The sequence below is a fragment of the Melanostigma gelatinosum genome (assembly GCF_949748355.1).
Source record: "Melanostigma gelatinosum genome assembly, chromosome: 13".
In the NCBI taxonomy this organism is placed as follows: domain Eukaryota; kingdom Metazoa; phylum Chordata; class Actinopteri; order Perciformes; family Zoarcidae; genus Melanostigma; species Melanostigma gelatinosum.
Window position 1 is genome coordinate 17,434,983 of NC_136646.1, and position 18,823 is coordinate 17,453,805.

Sequence of the window (18,823 nt, forward strand, 5' to 3'; positions counted from 1 at the left end):
TTAGTTGGAAGAGACCATGCAGGACAGCATCAGTAGCAGCAGGCTGAGGCCCAGCAGCAGCATGACGAGGAGGTGTCGGGGCAGCTGCGAGGTCCAGGAGACGCTGAAAAGAGCCGATCTGGAGCGAGGCTGTCTGGGCTTCAGGTATTGCTCCACAGAGTCCACAAGGCTGTAGTAAACATGTGTTTATGGTCTCATTCGCTAGTGTTTATCTTCTCCAATACAGCACGATGTTCATTTCGTAAATGATGGTCAAATGTAGAGTAAAATGGATGATAAAGCAGGGCATGCTTCAGGGCGTGGCTAGTTTGAGTTCACCCACAGCTCCACAGTGTTGTAACTTTCACCACTCTAACCATGTCATCCTGATCCAAGATGCACCTCACTTAGTTAATTCAGATCAGACAGATAAAAGAGCTGATTGAAGAAGCCGAGTGAAGTCTGAGAGAAAAAAAAATAAAAGGTTTTAAAAGAGACAGAAAAGGCAGAAAAGAAGTATAATTACATAGAGACATTGTTTGGTGGCTAGTGTTACATCATTCCCTTTACTCATTTGTGTTTTCTGGCCACGTGTGTGCTTCTCTTTTGAAAACCTCTGACATGCAAGAGTGAGAAATGAAGAGCATGACTAAGAGACAGTGCAGTTCAAAGCAATCGAGTCATTAACTTGGTGTGTTCAAGGCAGAGTTTGACAACGGGCAAGAGCCAAGCAGTACATTTTGGGGAAAGAGGGCTGTCATAATAGAGTGCTTCAGAGATGATATACCTTTATAGGCCAACACAGAAGTTGGCATCGCAATGATTCCCTTGACGAAAAGCCAAAAGGATTTTCCATTTACAATCCAACTGTTTTATAATAATATATTTGAATGATTATGACTTCATTTCTACCGGCGCTTGTGTCATTTTTCATGTATTTTGGGCTCCTGGCGGATTAATACTTAAAAAATTGACATAAAGCTGAGTGTGTGCAGAAGAAAGGGTACTTTGCATGTGGGGTATAAGGACAGTTTTAAAAGGTGCAAAACTAAAACAAACATGCAAGTTGCCAAAAATGACCAAAACCAAAATCAACCTGGCTCCACACTCTTAGAAATAAGGGTTCCCAACAGGTTCTTCCTGAAGGGCTGAGGTTCTACCCAGAACCCTTTTTTTAGGAAAGGGTTTTTCAAGGTTCCATGAAGAACCCTTTTCATCCAAAGAACCCTTTTTAGAAGAAAGAGTTCTTAATGGATTGTTGACAGCATGGGTGTTAAAAGGGACTGACAGCAGACTGTACTGCTGCTTCTGCTGGATGCCTGGAGAGCTCCATCAATAATGTAAACCCTTCAGGCAGGAACACATCCTGCCAGGGAGGCTTCACGTACTGCAAGATGTTTGTTTTTTCCAGCGGCAACACAAAAACAAATGAATCTTTAACGTATGACAACATGTTTTATGAATGCGTTGGTCTCTCACCATCACTCTGTGGAGGCGTCTCCTCTCCTCTGGTCCGTAGATGCCACAGGGCCGCAGGATGCAGGTCCGAAGCAGACCTCCACCTTCACATGAGAGGATTCAAACCGTCACTGAATAGATGCATACTTAAACTTTGACCTGCAGTCTGTAATGACACAGCTCGTAGCTCTAAGCTTAATTGAATTTATAAGGTGACGGTCACTGATGGGGTGTCGGGTTACACTGAAGGAGGAAATGTAAAGAATCTAGAGGAACTCGAAACCCATCAAAATGTATCAGAAAATTGTAAACTAGTCACGTGACTGCTGCACTACAAACAGCTCTCAATTCAAACTGGTTTCTCTTTCCCGCCAACATTTGTACACAGAAACCAAAAGTTAAGGTTCCAATCTCCTCTTTCTCTCGTTGATGTCATTCTGTGATTAAGCTGTCGACGCCGATCGATCGTTTCGCACCTTTGAGGGAGCATCCGTTGGCCGAGAGGACCATCTGCTCTGCAATCGCTTTAGTCCTGGAGTAGTGGTCGATGTGCTGACACGGGCAGAAAAACATTGAAAATGTATTAGTGTTGGCGAACGTGTGGGACTGTCGCACATTCTCGTCTTTTGTTGGGTTCTTCGTTCTTCGTTTTGGTGACACGCCAGTGGATCGGACATTTATAAGAATGAATGGTAAACATTTCAGTTGATATGGATGAAGTACTCAGATAAGTACCATCGTGTACAAATACTCTCTTACAAGCAAAAGTCCTGCATTCAAAATGTTAGTTAAGCAAAAGTATCAGCATAAAAAATGCTCATTATGCAGAGGGGCTCAATTCAGAATAATACACATTATATTATTGAATTACACATGGTGATACATTCATGTGTAGATCCCTTAATGTTGCAGCTGGAAGAGGCTGATTGATTGCTTGGTGCGTTACAGTAAAAACATAATTTATTAGTTGATTATGTTTTGTATCAATACTCTCAATTTACAGAGTAACTAAAGTTATCAACTAAATGCAGTGGAGTAAAAAGTACAATATTTTTATCTGACAAAAGTAAAATATATAAATATTAAAGTATAACATAAATGCATTAAGTAGGATAAAATGGAAGCACTCAAGTAATGTGCAGGTACCTGAATATTGCACTTATAGTAAATGTACTTAGTTACATTCCACCTGTGCAATAGTCAGTTTGATCAATTTGTTTGTTTTTTTATCTTCTTTTCACTCACTTCGTCGGGGGGGTAATGTTAATATTCTGTGCTTGTGATTTTAAGTGTGTGGTTGGTTCTGGCTTCACTATGACACTATAATAACACTGAACAAATCCGTCCTAACCCACTGCCTTCTTTCTTCTGCTGCTCGTTTGTTATTTCAGCACTCGATGTGATAAAAGGATTGAGTTACTCTGTCATTAAATGCTGCAAAGAACACCCATGAATCACAGTCTGCAGGGAGCCATCACCTGGTCTGACCCAACCCGTCTAAGCCGCTGCAGCGTGGAGGGGATGCAGTGCTGTGGTAGCACAGCAGACCTCTCTTGTCTACAACCTTGCCAAGCCCTCCCCCCCCCCTCCCCCCGATGTGAACATCACTCGGAGGACTGGAAAGAGGATGGATCACTGTGATTAGCCGCAAGCTCCCAGTGTGGTGTGGAGGGCGCCCAGAGCTACTGCAATGATCACAGGAGAGATGTGGAAGACAGAGAATTGTGCCAGAGACAGTGTTCAGTAGGGTTTCCTCGAATGAATATTCAACATAAGCTAACAGCCATCATAAAAACTGTTTATATGAACTCAAGTTTCAGTTTTTAGTGAAACTTTGGATATAATTATTTTGTATACGAGCACATGCAGTGGTATTTCCCCCTACTCAGTGCTCCAGTAAAAGCGTTGCCACCTTGCGCCAGCTCGGTGACTGATGCAGAATATTCTGAAAATAAATATTATTAATTGTTTGGGTCTTGACATCACAACATCAGCATCAAAAAAAATTGACAAAAAAGCACAAATTAGAGTCTTCTTTTTCAGTCCTGGTTCTTAGACTTCAGTACACTTTGACTCTAGAATCAAGAGAAGCAAGAATACTGCCACAGATATGACCAATGGGCAGCAGGGGGCACCAAACAACAGCATTTGAAACACTGCAGATTAGTTAGAGGTCAAAGATGGTTTTATTCTCTCTTATTCCAGGTGAGCTGATCTAGAATCAGGGCACTGTGATGAGTTAAAATGGTATGCTTGATCAGTTGCTCCTGGTCATCTTCAGTCCTCTGACAGACCGTTTTTCATGCTCTGATTCCGGATGTTTCGAAACCAAAAGGAGAGAACAGAGGTTGATGCTGGGTTTCCACCTTCTTTCATAAATCAAAGAAACAAAGGCTGACGATGACTGATAAACTCTTATAAACTCCACTTTCATGAGAATGTACAAAAGAAACAACAAAAGACAGAATTACACACTCCAAAATCCAGTGAAACCTTCAATGGGGATTCATGGCAGACGACTAAACCCCAAAAAAGAAATCACTTTGAATGCAGCAAACTCACACCCACACTGGATGACAGGGCCTCGGTCCCTGATGGGTGGAAGGATTTTTGAGTTGAAGGAGCAATCCTTATTCACACAGCGTCATGCTGAAACCCAGCCTGTCAAAAAATAGAGAAAAGATACTAAAGAGATATAAGACAAACTCAAAATGTGCTCTTGAGGGAACTAACAAGAAAAGCAGAAAAATGTGCCAAAATACCTTCACACATCACAAATAAATGGCCGAACGCTCGGCGTCGCACTGTCAAAGGCAATGAAAAATGCCCCATAATTATGTTATCATGTTAAGTGCCTTTAAACTAGTCCAGTTACAAATGGAGCAATTACCCAACATCTTTGCTTTTAATACCCTTCAGTGAACATTATTGCAAAATTCCTTTGATGTTGGCAGGGATATTTTTTTGTTGAAATGAGTAATTGAAGAGGATTAGTCTCATTTCATACTCATTTTAAGAAGCGGGAGCTCTGAGGTTACACTCCTGGAAAAAAAAAAAAGGCACCCTGACAAGCTAATGCACGGAGAGGATTTGAAGCGAAATCAATTAGTTTGACTTCATGTATAACATCCCAGAGAAACACGTGTGTGATAAAGTGGGACACGGAGAGAAAGGAAGCTGCACAGTGAGAGGAGGATGAGAGGCAAGGCAGTGGACGAAAGTGAACTTCACAGTGAGGTTAGAGTCAGCAGGTCGCCCCAAAGCGTTACGATTCAGACAGAATTAGCTCCAGTCTCTGAGAACCATTATGTCTCGACTAAATTTCACGACAATCCATCCACTAACATATTTCGGTCTGGAGCCAAATGATGGACCGACCGACATTGCCATCCGTAGAGTCACGCCGCTATCATGGCTGAAAAAAAAGCATGAAGAAAAAGCAGCAGTACTCATTTACTCATTTACAGACAAACATATACTCAGACACAGCACTAAAGAGACACAAGAGATAAGTGTGGCTGAAGAGGGGCTTCGAGTTGCAGTAAAAATGTCAGTAGTGGCTATTATTCTACCAAAAGAGGAAGTACTTGAGGGGTAGTGAGCGGGATGTATTGATATACAGGATCACCGATTCGCTGATAAAGGTTAATTAAATCCTTTAATGAAAAAAAAAGAGAGCGTTGGTGTTCTGCTCTCTTACCTTGACCCACGAAATGTAATGAATACAAAAGAGCAGATGGGCCGTCTACGCTGCAAAAATGAGACCGGAGAAAAGAGAAGACAGAAAAGGAAGTGTTCCTCGGTGACCTACAGTCAACCTCAAACACAGGAAAGTAAATTCCCATCAGCCACAAGCCAAACTCTTGACCGTGGGAGACGGGCAGCCAGACAGAAGTTATGACACTTCTTTTTTCTTTTAATACACTGAAAGCATACTCAGTACTCTAACAAGTACACTGAAGTTGCATTAAATTGAAACCACTTCAGTTCATATATTTAAAGTTTTAACTAAATTGAAGTCTGAAATTGCCTCAAGGCTCCAAAAACACTGGATTCTACGTTTCCCACAATGCAACTCAACAGTGTTCTTCTTATTTGGCTACAGTTCTCACTGTGCCTCCATATCAGGTGATTCTACTATATCAATTACAGTATTCATTTGTCAGTTTGCCTTTATTCATCCCCAGCTTTAGCTTTTTACTCAATCCCTTACAACAGTGAGTGGCACGTTTGTCTTTGCTAAAACTAGCTTTTTTGCTGTCTGACCAAAGCTGGTTCAATGATGTCAGTCCAGCTGTTGGATTTTTAAAAGCCAGCCTCTGATTTGGCCAGTGAATGAAGCTCGCTTGCTTCCAGCCTCGCGAGGCTGGAAGCAAGCGAGCTTCATTGAGAGATAAAAAGGAGAAAGCTATTACGAGAAAGTGACAGAAAAGCCCATCATTCCTTAGAGGACGAAACTGGAAGCTTGGGACAAAAGATGATGGCGGCACTGCTCCTTCAAGGACAGATTTTTTTTAAACGAGGGGGGTGTGAAACTCCTGCTGGTGTACCAGAGACGGTTTTGTCCGACCGATAGGAGTCAAAGAAAACAGTAGCTTAGTAACAGAGAATATGATGGATATTTTGTGAGACAGCAACGATCTCTTCATTTGTAAATTCCTTAGTTCTGCTTCTTTCTGGCAGTCAAAGGGATGTTTGGTCAGAATACGTTGCTCTCTTAATCAACCTGAATCAATATTTTGCAAAAACCCAAGAGAAGGCTGAACAGCAGCACAGATAATATTGTAGCAGAATCTGACAAACGGCTTTTACTCTCAGCCCGCTGCTCTTAAGGTCAGAGGCTTACAAGCGATCAATATTTGGCAGTTACCTTTCAATCCATCGCTCCAGAGCCCGAGCAGCTGTCCTGATGCACCTGATGACTCGAAGCAAAGGACGGGAGAGGAGAGAGGGCGTTACTTAATAACCCTGCATTCATCTGCAGCTGAAAAACAAGATATGGAATAACTATAAAGTGAAAAGAATGCATGTGCACGTGTTTTATAATTGTGATCTCCCTCCATCACACAGTGATGTCTCCTGCTCTCTGACGCACACATACGCACAATAAAACACAGCAAGTTGGAGTTGAGATGCTGAGTTACTTTTCACTCTGACATATTTTCAAACCACATTAATCATTAATATCCACTGGTAAGAAAAACAACAATATTTTCTCTGTGTATTTTCAAAGGTCTATTCATAATAGCTGCTGCAGTCCCAGCATGCGCCGGTCCACAGTCGGCCACGGTGCGTGGAGTGCTGAGGGCTGAAGAGTAGAGAGTTATTATATGTCATATTTGAATGTGTTCTGAAGGGGGAAGCTAGTGAGATGTATTTTATTTCATCATGTCAGCAAAGTCAGCAGTGAATACAAGGTAGCTTTATTTCTAAGCTCCCAATTGGACGTGCTATTTGTATCCTATGGACTTATTAAAAATAGATTGTTCCTGGCCCGAAATGACAGTCACCAGAGCAGGCGAATGACGTGTCGGTGGTCAGCAGCTGAGCAGAGCTTCTTTTCATTGCCGTTACGTTGCTAGGGCAACAGCATTGGTGCAAGTTTACTTCCTGTCGCTGCAACAGGAAATACAAAGGTGCCCAGGTGCTTCAGATTATGTTGTCAAGCATGCACAATAAATAGCCTACTTTGAGGAATTGATGTCATAACTAATTCTCAATTCATTTGACAAAACTTAACAAAAAGCATTTTCTCCATAGACCACCATTATGAAAAAGGCCGGGACATTTATAACATAGTTGACAGCACAGCTACGACTGTAAGCGGAGCCGTTGAATACTCTTCACGTGATGTTAGAATGCACATATCTGAAAACGTTTCCCAAAGCCCAGCTTTGTTTGCGTGACATCATACCAAAGTCAAGTCTAGCTAATGTATACACTTCTTGTCGTACATCCACGGGCTCTTTAGAATAAAAGTGATTTGTCCTCTGCTGCCAAGACACAACTGCAGGAAGCCGGATCATATGTGGAAGTTCTGAGAGTTATTTCCAGCTCTTTGAGTCTTCGGGGCTTTTCAAGAAGATGGCTGAGAATGATGACTGCAGGCCAGCTGGAGGCCTCTCTTTAGGGCCTAAAGGCGGTGATACTCTTCCCCCAGGGACTCCCCCCCCCCCCCCCCCATCTTACACTGTTGGAGTCAGGGGCACAAACAGAAAACAGTTGGGCGACAGACAAATCTAGTGTCCATGGTATTTCTTTCTAGAAAATACAGAAAACAATCAACACTGGACCTTATTTTATTTGAACTGAACCATGATGTAATGTTTGAAATGCAGCACAACAGAGACTTTCACATCGTCTTTTCTCCTCTTCTCTCGAAAGCATTGTTGTATGGATAAAGAAACAAGCTCCTCTGTCCAACAGGAAACAGAAGCCTACATTATCATATGAGTGTGTGTGTGTGTGCGCGGTGTGCATGTTTGCACATTCACACACATTTAATCCTCTCTCGCCCGTCCTCGCACAGGCACAGACTGTTCTCACGTGTACCCACACATTCCCCAGTGACTCATCTAAAATAACACGAGAGCCATATCAAAATAGACATTAATACCCGAGTGAAAATAAACGGTGGGGCCCAGCAGAAATAAACACTGGTCAGCTCGCTCGCTCTGTGGGCCGTGAGACTGCAGAGGCTGCAGCCTCTCCTCCATCTCCTGCCGTTGCAACAACATACCGAACACATCCACGTCCTCAGGGAGCTGCAGGCCGAAGTGACCGAGCCGCTCTTCGGGATACCACAAGGTTGTCCGGTGAATAATGGGTGCTTTCACCGGGGCAAAACAATTGAAGGGATCTGTATCAGCAGTCACATCTTGGGACGTGATGACTGACGGAGGTGATTTGACTGATTGGGCTCATGTGGGGTGAAGATAAACGGCTTTAAACGGTGTGGGAGGATAAGAGGAGGATTTAGTGGGCTATCTGGGTTATTTTCCACCAAACAGAATATTCGGAGAGCAAACTCACGGAGTCTAGTCTTGAGAAACAGGTGTATATTTTGCTCAATGAGTCAGCAGTGTGACTTTATGACATTATTTTAGGATCATTTTCTTAAATCATCAACCAGGTGGAGTTCAAAATTGAAATAATCAAATGAAGCATTCACAACGTTATACTCCGAAGCACAAGTGATCAACAACCAAACGAACTGCCTTGTAGAAGACTAGAAGACTGTGACATGGAGAAAAAGTGGAGTACGTGGACCTTGAGTCAAGATTTACTTTTGCACAATTGAGCCTGAGCCTGAGAATGTTGGGCGTGTTGTAAATGTGTGCATTGGCATTCAGTCAATGAATGAAATATGCAGGACAGCAGATATGACGGCGTTCAACGGCACCTGATATCGGTCAGTGAGTAGAAAGCTGCTGGTCCCTTGTTGCTGCCACAGCAGAGATCACAGCCACTTTACAACGTTAGCATGCAGTATTCAATTGTAAAATCCGACTCATGTCCAGCATCATATTCCGTGAAAGCGACCATCGCTCAAAGTCTGGTATGACACCACGAGGTGTGATTCATTTTCATGTTTTCCTGGCACGGACACAAAGCCAGAAAACTACAAAACAGCTTGACAGATTCATGATGGAGGAAGAAAAATTCTAATTTGTTATGCTGTAAAGCCTTTGATCCACTGGTAGCTTACAATCAGTGAAGTATGCTGACAGGCGTACTTTATGTCCTTTGACGTGACACCTAATGATCATCTGGGTAACATAAATAACTGATAATTGACTTAATGAATATTACCTCTCCAGAAGCTTTACTCACACAGATATTAATCATTTCCAAACACGATATAAGGAATTAGACAATGTGTAGATATAGATACCGACTAGCTCCTGTTCCAGCTCAGTTAAACAGTCAGGAGGTGATGTGACTGCAGCAAACACACCAGTCACAGGTGCACTCAAAGGACTGTGGCAGCAGTTGTGTTCAATTAGTGCGTGTGTGTGTGTGTGTGTGTGTGTGTGTGTGTGTGTGTGTGTGTGTGTGTGTGCGTGCGTGCATTCAGCGGCATCTGTTCGTACGCTCGGGTACACCTCAGTGATAGCCGATGTCCTTTGCATTTCAGTGTTGACGGATGCTGATGAGCAGCAGACAGACATCCGTCATGGGAGGAAACGTCACCGCATGGCTCTGCTGGGCCTCTGTCTCCCACCTACTGACCGATCGATACTGCAGCTAAAGTTAGCACCAACAAAGACTCTCACAGGCCTCAGGCCAGCAAGTCTCACATTGCTGTCTATGAATGCAGTGTGCACGTTGCACTTTTACTGCTTGCACAGACATTGTTCACAGCAGACATACAGTATTATGTGACCGTAAAAGCTGCGTCCAATAAACAGGGGGATTAAAATGAATGCATCTGAAATAATATACTGTAATATTGTAGATTAAAATGAATATATCATAATAATGTCTATCTATTAAGCTGTGACCTGGTACAGTCAACAAACATCTTGATGACGCACAATAAGTTTTTCTCAATGTTAAAATAAAAACAATGTTTGGACCAATAAAGAATATCTCGACGTGATTTATTTTTTTAATAGCAGCATCTCGGTGCAGAGCTCTGAATCAATAAGGTATTTTATAGTTTGGTATTAAACATTCATTACTGCATGTCATTGAAAACATATATCTCTTTTTTAGAGCTCCCCATCCACTAAAGTGTATTTTGCTTTGTTTGAACTTCACTGTGCAGAAAGGTGTGTGTGCACGAGAAAGCTGTTTTCATATCAGTCTGCAGAAGAACGGAACGTTTCTCTGTGCTCATCTTCAATCTGAGTTTAACAGACAGACAGAGACAGAGACAGAGACAGAGAGAGAGACAGACAGAGAGAGACAGACAGACAGAGAGAGAGAGAGAGCGACAGAGAGACAGACAGACAGACAGACAGACAGACAGACAGAGAGAGAGAGAGAGCGACAGACAGACAGACAGACAGACAGACAGACAGACAGAGAGAGAGACAGAGAGAGCGAGAGCGAGAGCGACAGACAGACAGACAGACAGACAGACAGACAGACAGACAGACAGACAGACAGGACATAGATAGATAGACTGATTGATTACATCAGCAGGTCCTCAGGTGGAGCACAGAAAGCTGGAGCAGCCTCTCACGAGAACAGATGGCGGCCATTTTTCCATCTAAGTTGGCAGCGCGCTGACACGTTCATCTATTTTAGCGGGCAGGATGCCACACTGTAAACCATGAACACAACCTTCATGGAGGGAGCACTATGTGCACACATTTGCTTTATCAAATATAGGGGAATATGTGCTGATGCAGCATATCCGCTTGAGAATTTTCTCACCGCTCCTTTCACCCACTCCACTCATGTCACGTTAAGGCACCTATCAGTGTGTGCAGCACCAAACGGGAGTGGATTTCAATTCGATTAGATCGATATTGTCTGACTTCGATCTGACACAGCAATCTGCTTCGTGACATTAAGAATGGCGCAGAGACAAACAAGATCCTTGGCTGGAATTGCCAAATGATGCACAACATCAGTATTTGTGTCTGAGTCAGTTCTCCAGTCCAGAGCAGTTCTTCTGCTTCTTCTTGAATCTCTGTTATTGTCTCTGTGAATGTAAAAACAACACTATACAAACTAGAGTCCTGCTACACATTACGGATCAGCAGATGGCTGACTCTTGTTAAATGACAGACATTTCCACTTAATTAGAAAGGCATCACTGCTTGATGATGTCTCATGAAACACATTGGGCTCCCCAGCAGCAAAGTGTAACATTTGCACAGGAAACATCCGCTAACAGAAGTTGTGTTGCAATAATTCATCATTATGCAGCTTGACTGACCTCATAAAAACAGTTGAGGTCTAGAGCAGCACTGACTTGTCCAGTTTATTTCAAGCCAACATACTGTATTATATGTGAATTGCTGCAACACTCATTTTAATTCATAATTAAAATATGGATATTGTGGAAGGTTTTATAATCACCTACAAAGCAGAGCGCACATTCCTTTCTGAGCAAACAGACTGGTTCGATATAAAAGAGTATTTTGTTGCAGAGAAACATCTCACCTCCATCTGGTCTTAGAGAGAGAACTGTTCTGGGATCTGTCAGTGTTCATCATTTCTCCAATAACTCACTATTAAGCATCTGCTGCCCATCAGGGGGCCCTGACAAAATCAAGTCGAGCAGTTTCATCTGCTAGATGAAACTGTGTGGGGGGGGGGGGGGGGACGCTTGGGTAAAAGCAAACAAAGAAAACACTGCAGGAGCATCAAGAAGAACGAATACAACATGTAATAAAGGGTTTAAGATGAAAGACAAATGACGTACGAGGAGCTTTGTGTGACAGCTGAGATCAAATATTCATAGGTGCATTTTTCTGTGGTTCCTCAGAGAGCAAGAGCCACTGTTTGGACTGATGTGAGCCGCTGAGTCGAAATGCTGTTACCTTCTGAAACCCTGAATGGAAACACTACTCGTGCTCAACGCGGGCGCTGCAGGTCACCCAGAGGCTGATGGAGGTGAAGTCCTGAGAGGAGCGGTGCAGTCTCATCTTCAGCCGCACAGCGACAGGGAGGGAATAGACGAGTGAACCCGACTCGTCCAGCTGAGTGCGGGACACACATGAATACAAAGACCTATATTAATGGTTGCTAGAGGCTTAGAGCAGGTTTCGTGAGCCTTAAAGGAATAGGTCGGCATTTTGCTAACTGTGTCATTTGCCAAAGCAAATAAAGCTCCATCTCCAAAATGTCACACTATTCCTTTAAGAAAAGAAAAATCTTTTAAAAACTGTCCTTTTGAAGGTTGACTTGCGATCAAAAGCAATGCCAGAAGCTATGACAAGTCAGTTTCCTTCAGAAACAAACCAAATGATTCTGGCAAATCTAGCAAGGTTGACATGAAGGTTGCAACTCCTGCAAGTCCTCTGAAAACGTTGACGGCCTTCAAAGTCTACGCACGCTTTTATGCAGAGTGTGAAACCTGTGATGTGCTCAAAACGGTGAGAAACTACGGCGTTACTGTGAAGGAAAATGTTAGTAGTGTGAACTAAAAACTTCAAAAGGATCGACTTAAATACGACCACTTAGCCCGGACAACACCATTCTAAAAATAGATTTCAAGCCCACTAAACAGCATTCAACACTGATGCATTCTGGGAACACAGATAGCCCTTCCCACTGATGCGTTCTGGGTGGCTGCCCTTGAAGCCGGTTTTTCTCCATTTTTCTCAGATTTAATGAATTCTGAGTAGGACATTTGAGTCACATCCTACAGAAGTAGCACTCTGATTTTAAGATTAATAGGTGATGGAGAACTCTGATTGAAGGATCTGCTTATCATTCAAGCTATTGATTTGATTCACATCTCCTTAAATAAGCACAATAAATCATAAAGACTGTCACACACATTTGTTTTCCTCTTTTTATTCAGTGATAAATAATTTCCTATGATCATAGGCTTTATGTGACGACATCCGATCTAGGCAAGAGACAAATTAGAGGGCACACGGCGCCACCATTAGAAAATAATAGCAGAAACAAAAACAATGAGGTAAGAAGTTCTCCTTTTTTATACATTTGTGGTGCTTCTATTTCTGTTGCCTATAACTGTTGAACGTAGTGCTTCCTAATACAGCCTGCCTTTTGTGTGTCTGTACATTATTGAACAAAAACAGGTCATCATGGCACAATACTGAACCAACCGACGCAGGGAGGGCACTGCAGAGTGTGGAGCCAGCAGAGTTCTTTTTGATCAAAACAAAATGAATCTGCAGCTACATTGATAATGGATTGTAAATCTGTGGGTTATGAACCGGTGACAATTGAGAGCAATTCATTTGAGGTCAACTCGAGAACAAACTAGTTTCAGAAATGGAAGACATTTGCTGATACAGTATTTTGAATAATAAGTTTGAAAAGGGAGTTGAACAAATGCAGAATTTGGCACTTTATAGACCAGAAGTTTTTAAGAATTACTGCAGATGTTCATTGTGAATAAACATCCATTAATCTGCTTAGAAAAGAAGGGAAAAAAAGACTTACAACTACAGAACTTGTCTGAAAATCAGCACATTTCTCTGTATAAAAGTAACCCAGTAATAGTGTTATGTATCCACAGGTACAATTTGGCATACTTCTAAAGGTGGCTTTACGCGTGTGTGTGTTTCACTCACAGGCCTCAAGAGCAGCACACTGAGGCACAGCCCCATGCACGGACCTGACCTGCAGTCCCTGTGCCTCCACTGTTCCACTGAACAAGATCAACAACAAATAAAACAAACAAAAAAAAAAAAAAAAAAAAAACAGCTCCTGGCTCACTTCTTTCCTGTCCAACATTAAAAGGAGAATACCACCAATTTTCAGAATTCACACGTTATTTTCACACCTTATTAATGTAACTTCCGCTTCCATATATAAAGAGTCAATACTGTCTGCAGTAATTACCGATATAGCCTCATCACAACCCTTCGGGAATGTAACACCTTTGAAAAGGTCACTGTGTTTGTGGCTGTACTTAAACACAAGAGGTGTGTTTGTGTTCAGAGGATTGTTCACAGTCTTCTAGTTATTGGAAAAACATGTGTATCATAGTTATGCGTTTAGCTTAGCAACATAATACTCAAGCACTCTGTTGCTATCCCTATAAATAACAAAACGCAAGGTCCTCCCTCCATTGAGTGGCATTCTCCTTTATGGTACTTGACCTCCTGCTACCTGCTCCTGAGCTGCAGCCCGTTGGACACTAAGAGGCGTCACACCTGCGCCTTCCTCTCGTCCACAGCGGCCCGGACAGCTGTGCTCACAGCTGCTCACCCCAGTCGCACACCTGGGGGGCCGCGTGAAGTGACGGGCCAGAGTAAAAGTCCTGCTTTAAAGCCGAACTGGCAGAAAAAACAAATAAAACAAAAAAAAACACCCAGTTCCCCCCTCCAGGATTCAGCTCAGTGAACCTGAATTACACTCAATCTACTTTAGTGAAAAGGCGGTGAGGGGGAGGAAGAGAAAAAACAAAAGAACACAAAATGTACAACAGAGAAAAAACACAACTGATGTAGCGAATAGAAGCGACAGGAGCACTCGTGACAGCGCTGACGGGCGGCCGGGGGTCAAGATGAAGAGAGGCTGCAGCGGTCCTCTAGAAATGTGCGCCAGCATTGTGGCCGCAGTTGCCATGACAGCAGCACGTTAAGCACCCTTTTCCAGAACGACATGTTTTAAATCAACACTGGAAGGGTGCAGCGACAGCCCTCGCTCTCTCACTCCTCCACCCCTCTGAGCCCCAAGTCCCCACTTTCTGTGTTTTGTTCGTTTTCATTTTATCTATTTTGTTTATCGTTAGGTACTCCGTGGTGCTGCGCTCCTCTCGACGAGCAAGACTTCCCCGTTTCAGGCTTCTGGCCAGAGTTTGTTGTTGTTGATTTTCAGTCATTTGTGTGTGTTTTTTTTCCCTTTGTAAATCCCAGAACATTTTCAGAGCCTCCCGTGTTCAGTCCAGAGGCGGGAGTAGTAGAGTCCTCAGCCCGGGAGGCAAACTTTGCCGGCAAACAGAAGTCCCACTATGGTGAAGAAGATGGAGAGGACGAACAGCACGTACGAGGAGCCCACCACCGTGTTGTTGGGCAGCTTGTACGGCTGGCCGCCCACCTCGTTGATATAGAAGCCTATGGGGAAGATGAGCGCCGCCATACAGAACAGGATCACTGGAAGGAAGGAGCGAGAGAGGCAACGTTAGTCTACGGCACACTTAAATACAAAATATCTTATGATGCTGTACAGACGACTCAAAACGTCGAACGTCCGTCATCATTTGTAGCCTTTAATCTCCAGACGAGATGCAGAAAATAAAGCTTGAACTCAACTTGAGCAGGAAGCACAGGCTGCTCTGACTGAATTCAAGTTGAGCAAGTTCATTAGTGACGTACAACAGTACCTTTCAAAAGGCAGTGAAGCAGCAGTTACACAAGGCGGACTCACAGAAAGCATCGTGAACGCTGTGACTCCGCCTCACGGGTTCCAGGAAGATGACTCAGAAACCGTTTCTGTTAAATGTCATTTATGTAATTGACTCTTTTTTTTTCAAATATTACAAGTCATAGATTTTTACATCATTCTGCCAAGTTCTGCCAGCAACAGAATATCAAGCAACACATTTGAGTGCCAGTCCATCTTTTTTTCCTTCCTACCAGACTGCAGAAATGACAGACTCGTTGCTCATTTCACGACCGTGTCTCCATTAGAAGAGGACTGTGGAAACCCACACTTCTTCACACAAAGATGACTTCAGCAGCGCTTTAGCTGGAACTTTCGATAAACACCGGATGTACAGTAACTGTCCCGCATGGAGTCTCGTATGAAGACGACCTCATTTAAAATCTCATTGAAATGAACTACTTTAAGAACTAAAAATACAACCGTGGGGAAAAAGCGTTTTATGCCACGATATATTGTGTGGCTCTCTTCGTATGTCGAGACAAGTACGAAGGCTTTTTGAAAAACAATCTAATATCGTTGTTTGTTTCATAATTTCACGAACACCATTTCCAATAAGCTCTAGACCTTTGCAGTGTTAGTTCAGACATGTCTGTAGTAACAGCAGGTCGAAGAGGAGCAAACGCTGATAAAGTGTGTGGACCGCAGAGATTAAAGATGGGATGTTTTTAAATGGCTTTAGTGGAGCGCTTTGGTGAACTTTATGATGTAAAAATCAAGTTACGACGACGTAAATAACTGCAGTTTATGGCGACTGAAGTTTGTCTTGTGCTCACAAATTAACTGTTGTTGAACTCCAGGAATACACTTGAAAGAAACACTGAATGAACGATTGTATTGAGTTACGGAAGCTAGTGGAGCAGAGTGATGTCATGAGATCTTGAGACTGAACATGTGTGACGAGGAGGAGCCTCCATCTGTCCCACTGTATCACTGCACATTCATTACTGTCTATTTACACGAGATAATAACACTGTTTGGCCCAAACTGTACAAGAACCTGATTATTAATGTTAAAATGTTGATGTTTCCTGTTCAACTATACTGTCAACTGACAAATAATGTGAAAAAATGTAAATAACAACAAGAGTGTTCCTGTAAATCCACCGTCTACTGTTTACACAACCACATAATACAAAACACACAATTAACAGATTAAAAACTACAGAAAATTCACTCAACATGACATGTTTGCGATTCTGTTGGGTTGTTTATGTATTTCCATTTTGAAATTACAATATTTCTGATAGTACCTGAAGGCAGCATTTCTCCACAGTCAGATGTTTTGGTAAACCTTTAAATCCCTCAGGTTTTAAGTTAGTAAAGTCAAGCTTGCGTGTGGCTTGAGGCTATTTGTGGGTAGAAGCGTATCTTAATCAAGTATCCTTGAGCTCACCACAGATTTGCATTATTTCCAACCCCACATGAATGCAGCATTAGTTTCAGTAAATGTTTCTCCACGAACCACAAATAAGCTCTTTGTGAAACAGCCTCAGGCTGATTAACACCGTTCAAAACGTCTCAACCTGCTTGAAGGTGCAAATCAGGGATCAGATTTCATGCTTTCTTATCAGCCACATCCAATTTGGTTTCGCTGCATGTTAATAAAATCCTGAAAAACAATTTCCTATGTTTAAGAAAAGACAAAAATAAAGACCGAAGAGTAAGCCACACATATGCTGATGTTGTTGTAGTAGTTTCTTTCGGCGGTCATTTGATGTTACATAAGAGCTTTAGCTAACCGTCGCAAAACACCTTAAAAATAGTCTTTATAACATGTTTATAACATGTCAATGGACAGATGCTCAAAATCGGTGGAGCAGTATCAGAGATATCATTCATTTCACTTCATTAATTCATCTTCCTTAAAAAAATAGGGTGCCTACATTACCCACAACGCAACACTACTGCTGACAGATTGGTCTGAGATTCGGGTGTTTTATACTTGCAGGCAGCTAATGCAGCGTCACGCATTAAGCAGAGATGAGGAGCGGCTACAGAGGCATCAACTCCATTCAGTCTGGTTTTTTAAATTTTTCTTCATCCCCAACCAACGCTGACTCAAGTGACATCACTTGAGGCAAGTCTTTGGGCAGCTCCCTCTGGAGCCACAAAAGTTTTTTCTCCCAGGACCTGAAAACACACTTTGATGTGTAAAATCAGTGAATTTCCCCTTTAACCAGATTTTTTTTAATTGGCTTTTTTAGACATACACATGTGCATGACAAAAAAAACTTCACAAGAGGAAAAGTACCTCTTTAAAACACACAGCGAGCACGTTGTGACGCTCTGCACAGCGTGTGCACAGCCAAGCACAGGGAAGCCATTACACAGTCTGAAGTGGTGCTGTCCAGGAAGTCTGTGATTGGATAACTGAGTTGTTACTAATGAGGAGATCTCCCTCTTTCCTGTGAACATGTTATTAACGGTACTGACGCCTTGGGTCCAGCCCCCCCCGAGTCCACTTATGTAACACACAGCGGTGTGAAACCGCAAACTGTGTGACAGAATTTGTGGACGAGCTTCATGTACTTAAAAACAACTCTTTAATGTTACATTCAGAAACGTGAGAAGTTATACGTTGCTGCGTCTGCTCCATAAACTATCTTGGTTTTCTGCAGAATTAAAAGTACTCAAAGAACGAGATGCGTCTCGACCTCTCTTCAAAGCTCACCGAGGCTGTGTTCAAGTATTTTTGGTTTAATCCATTTCGTGACGGCACACGCGGCCATTTTTAGCTTTCACCTTTTCACTCTCTTTTCAATTAGCAGAGCTGTTCGGTACCTGAGGGATGACTTTTTTTGCCGGTCACATAAATCTCACTGATGTTACAGTTTCGTCATGTCGTGCAGCTAGAGGAAGTTAGAGTAGCGTTTGGATTTAAAATACATTTTGTCAATTAAATATCTACAATTCACCCCAGAGATTAAATTTCTAATTAGGAGTGGGCGACATGATTCACATAAACAGATTGTGATATCTGTTTTTGGCTAACCGGTCAAACATTAGTCTGTCTACAAGCATAAATTAACAAATGTCCGGTAAAGCTGCATCACAAAGCACAGACACAGGATAATATTTACTGTCTATCATTTTGGCCTGATTGTTGACCCGCCAATGTGTTTACCGATGGGGGGGGGGTTGATTGCAGAAGGATGCGTGGTAAGCTACGCTTAAGTGGAGCCAGATATTCGCAGCTCAGCATTACTCCTGCGAGCTTAATTGAAGTGCACTTCACGGTCCGCTGCTCCTCTAAAGTGCTGACGACACACGGCTCACCTTCTGCAGGAGAAAGTATCGTCTCAGCTGATATGGCCGATGGTTGCTAATGTCAGGCCCAGAAA

The 18,823-nt window shown here is 42.6% G+C and overlaps 2 protein-coding genes across 2 annotated transcripts in view; both read right to left on the minus strand.

The window, feature by feature from the left end:
• Positions 1-13,700, minus strand: sdr42e2 (short chain dehydrogenase/reductase family 42E, member 2; the record flags this gene model as incomplete). The annotated part of the gene is made up of 5 exons (XM_079281546.1): positions 1-150; positions 1,459-1,541; positions 1,914-1,989; positions 11,994-12,095; positions 13,665-13,700. 5 exons carry the CDS (start codon positions 13,698-13,700, stop codon positions 1-3), a joined length of 447 nt encoding a protein of 148 aa, XP_079137672.1.
• Positions 12,965-18,823, minus strand: part of mosmoa (modulator of smoothened a) — a 16,110-nt gene continuing 10,251 nt past the window's right edge. Inside the window, exon 3 of the mRNA XM_079282624.1 lies at positions 12,965-15,191. Coding sequence (XP_079138750.1) covers positions 15,007-15,191 — 185 coding nt within the window. The 3' untranslated portion in view covers positions 12,965-15,006. The remainder of the gene's footprint in view (positions 15,192-18,823) is intronic.